We start from the raw sequence: 3919 nt of genomic DNA on the forward strand, positions 1-3919 counted from the left end.
ATTGCTTTTTTTGTTTATAGATACACCCGGCAAAACACTAATGTGTGAATGAAGTTCCAAGCCATTTTTGTCTGACATGATCCCCCTGTCTGCTCAGCATTACAGAGCAGTGCATTTAGATAGCCCCCTACCACCGCCCACTCCACCTCTTGCCTCCTACACATCTATCTACTTTATTTCACTTTTACCTCATCTTGTTTCTGAATTTCTACTCCTCGTCTTTTTACCCTTACAATTATCTTGAGAAAATAACATCTACATACATGAGCTGTCTATGTTAATCTGGAAGTTATTTCAATTCCTTTAAATTATGTACATATCTTTGCATCTTCTGTACGTGGTCATATTGTAACCGAATACCAAATTGTAACCATATCGGCTGAGACTTTGACTTTGCCATAAAAACAAACCTTGTTATAGAACTTGTGGCTACTTAATAAGGTAAACATTTGGTGTGTGTGGGGGGGGGGGGGGGGGGGGGGTGTGAGGGAGCAACAGACCTGAACCCATTTTTATTTCCCAAAAACCCTTATTCTAATTCATGCAGGTTATGTTAAAATATACCTGGCATAAGAGAAATATGTGGACTGTAATTGCTGGCCTCCTCAAAAAGATAGTTGCCATGCTGTGCCTGGCTTCAGTACTTTTGGTCACAGACCTAGAACAAGCAGGGTGTAATTAAGACCAGAAAAGAGCATGCAGCAAATTAAAGTCTGAGAAGGTAAGAATTTCTTACCTCTAAAATTGTTCCAGGTCATTGACTGAAAGTATTGAAGCCAACTGGTGGTATTTAATAGCCTGGGTTTTGTTTTTTCTACTATATAAAAAGGAAACAAATTACCGAAAATTTTGAAAACAAAACCTGTTTTCCCTCTGTTAAGCGATGAAACATTGCACATAAATAATATTTCTTCATAAATTTAGGCCAAAACATATTCTGCTACATATCTTTGGTGAAAAACAAACAAACAAGTGTATATTAAGTACAATGTTTGAACGCTGTTTTTATTATGCAGGATTTATATAGCACCAACAATTTGCGCAGCACTTTACAAAATGGAGGAGACAGTATAGTTACAGTTATAATTATAATTCATATGGATACTGTGTAACAGGGTACTTGTAGTATCAAGCACCTCAGGAAGCACAGGGTGTCACCACCATACTCCTATGAAGTTATTCCTGATATTTAAATTCATCTCTGGAAATTCTATTTATCAAACGGCACTCCACCACCTAAAGTCTTTTCAGTGGATTTTGTTTCTACAATATGCCCTCTTGAAGGAATGGATTCCACCTATGTGGACACATAAATATCCAAGTTGGCTGCTTATGTATACACATGCTTCCATCCCAAGTGGATGGGGATAAGTAATTACTTATCTTACACCTGAATAATCATCAGGAATGCACATTGAGCCAGATTGTTTTTTCATTTATTATTTGTTTTATGTGGGAGGGGGGGGGTGGTTCATGGGGACCAATATATTTTATAGAATTTGATATTTGCATTTATATGTGATTGGGGCCCTTTTGGGGGGTTAATAAAACATTTATATTTTTCTATATAAATACAAAGGCTATGGCTTTTCTTGACCATTGATTAAGCAACGTGTTCCATCTGGACTCTTTAATGACATTGATTAGTGGGAACCATTTGGTCTTTGATAATTATGAGATCTTGCTGATATCTTTCTGATATGTTCACAAGCTGTTATTAGTAAACAACATAGGGGGGGATTTATCAAAACTGGAACAGACAGAATCTGGAGCAGGTGCCCATGGAAACCATTTAATTTTTCTCCAGTTTGTTCAGTTAAGATTTGAAAATGAAAGAGAGAAGCTGATTGGTTTGCATGCACAGCTGCTCCATATTTTGTATGATCCAGTTTTGACAAATTCCTCTCACAGGTTTCTAATTTTGTATTATCGGTTTTCTTTCATTAAGTTTTGTTTATGTTCTGTTATCAATTAAACTGCATTTCCAGTGCCATATAGACATGAAAACAATTAGATCTTATTGATATGAATTAGAAGATTAATTTTCACCTATGTAATCAGTACTGCTTTTTAGCCAAAAGTTATTTCCTGGATACCATGGGGAAAGTTTAGACTCTCCATTGGCCTTTATTCTGATCTGGAACAGGTAGAGAGGGGAACTAACAAAGCGGTCAAAACAGACTCTTTCTTACTTTACTTAAAAAATGTGTTTTTATTGTTGTCTGCATCTATTTTGGAGAGATGTCCCCTCATTACTCTTTTAGTATTCACCATCACTGGGACAAGAAATTAGGGAGATCTACCCCAGTGGGGAGAAAGACAGCTTTTTACTAATTATTTATTTTTTAGATTAGGAGCACGGATCTTTTAAGTATTTTACCTCTCGAGCAATAACAAAACCTTTTCATTTTTTTCCACTCTAACCAAAACCAAGTTATTTTGGCTGGAGTTACAGATTTCAGGTCTAAGTTATCAAAACTACGGCAAACTAACAAAAGTGATGCTGTTGCTTAACTAGCAACCATTTGAATGCCTTTTTAATTTTCACATAATATCAAAGAAAAAAACAAGTTGTTTTGGTAATAATTTGTTTTCTCATACTCCATGTTTCTCCCATTAGTCCTGTTGACTGCTTATGTTTACATCCAGGGCTTTAGGTGCAAGAACTGATGCACAAAGCTCAAAGACCAAGTTCAGTACTAATGACTATGATGGAGAACATATTCAGAGGCAAAATCCACTGGCTTGGAACGCAAAGATAGCAGTCAAATTAACACTAATCTGCAATTTGGGGTGAACTTAAAGTTTTAAAAAGTATAGCAGACAATTTAATAAAGAGGTATTGTTTCATAAGGTAATATTTTTTTTTTGTTTAATGTTCCTTACAGGTGAGTGAAGAAGATGGACAGCGGTAAGCACTAATCATAGTGCAGAAGTCATACCTGGATCAGCCTTGGTCTTCCTTCTCACAAAGTGCATCAGTTCAAGTTTATTAGCTTGACGATGGTAATACTTTGTTGGAGTTCCTTCCATCATTGTTTCTGCCCATCATTCTTCCTTGCAGCCATGAGCTCACAGGATGCCCAGCTCTCCTACCACTACAAGTCTTTTTGTGGGGACTATGAAAGGGTGGAAACAGCGCTCGAAAGGTTGGAGGCTAGTGGCTACTACTGGAGCACTCTTTCTGGTACTGATGCCAAAAAACTTCTATCCAACCAGCCTGTTGGGTCCTTTCTCATTCGTGACTCTTCAGACCATCATCACCTGTTTACTCTGAGTCTTCGTACATCTGCTGGAATTACCAACCTGCGCATTAAACTTGAGGGCACCTCTTTCTACCTAGAGACGGTGGCAGGAACAGAGAGCCCCCCAACCTTTCCATGCGTGGTTAAGCTGGTTGAGCATTACATGAGATTGACAGCAGCAGGGGAGACTGACTCTACTTTGTGCTACATTGAAGGGAAGGAACAGCCTGTCCCTCTAATGCTTAGGCAACCACTAAATTGTAAAGTTGTGTCTCTACAATATTTATGTAAACAGACAGTGGTGGCCAACATGCCTGCAGGAGCATCTGGCTCAGATGGGAATTTGGAGGAACTTCCTGTGTCTAAGATGCTTCGGAATGCCTTTCAAAACTAGATGTTTATTTAGGCTGGGACACTTTTAAGTGCACTACTAAAATACCCTCATGCCAGTCTCTTTGTTTCCATTGTTTGGTAAAATTTGTTTGGTTTGGTGTAGAGAGCAGTACAATATTTCTATACATGTAATAGTTATAAACTGTAGCTTATATAATTGGGTTGACAGCAATGGTTCATGTTTGCTTATTTGTTTGGTTAAAGTGCATTTCTAATTTAGCAGCATACCACGATAGTGTTGATGATTGATTAACTAGCTAATGTTACTATTTGTTCCATTC

The 3919-nt window shown here is 37.7% G+C and overlaps 1 protein-coding gene across 1 annotated transcript; it reads left to right on the forward strand.

The window, feature by feature from the left end:
- Positions 1-2892: 2892 nt before the first annotated feature.
- On the forward strand, positions 2893-3667 carry LOC108801343 (suppressor of cytokine signaling 3-like). Its single transcript, XM_018573267.1, has one exon. The coding sequence runs from the start codon at positions 3004-3006 to the stop codon at positions 3637-3639; it is 636 nt and encodes a 211-aa protein (XP_018428769.1). The 5' UTR covers positions 2893-3003; the 3' UTR covers positions 3640-3667.
- The last annotated feature ends 252 nt before the right edge of the window (positions 3668-3919 follow it).

The sequence above is a fragment of the Nanorana parkeri genome, unplaced genomic scaffold (genome assembly GCF_000935625.1).
Source record: "Nanorana parkeri isolate BGI_ZX_2015 unplaced genomic scaffold, ASM93562v1 scaffold2307, whole genome shotgun sequence".
Taxonomy (NCBI): domain Eukaryota; kingdom Metazoa; phylum Chordata; class Amphibia; order Anura; family Dicroglossidae; genus Nanorana; species Nanorana parkeri.

What these genes read in the sequence shown, in the direction of transcription:
- LOC108801343 (XM_018573267.1), top strand. Translation starts at nt 3,004, where the DNA reads ATGGTAATACTTTGTTGGAGTTCCTTCCATCATTGTTTCTGCCCATCA.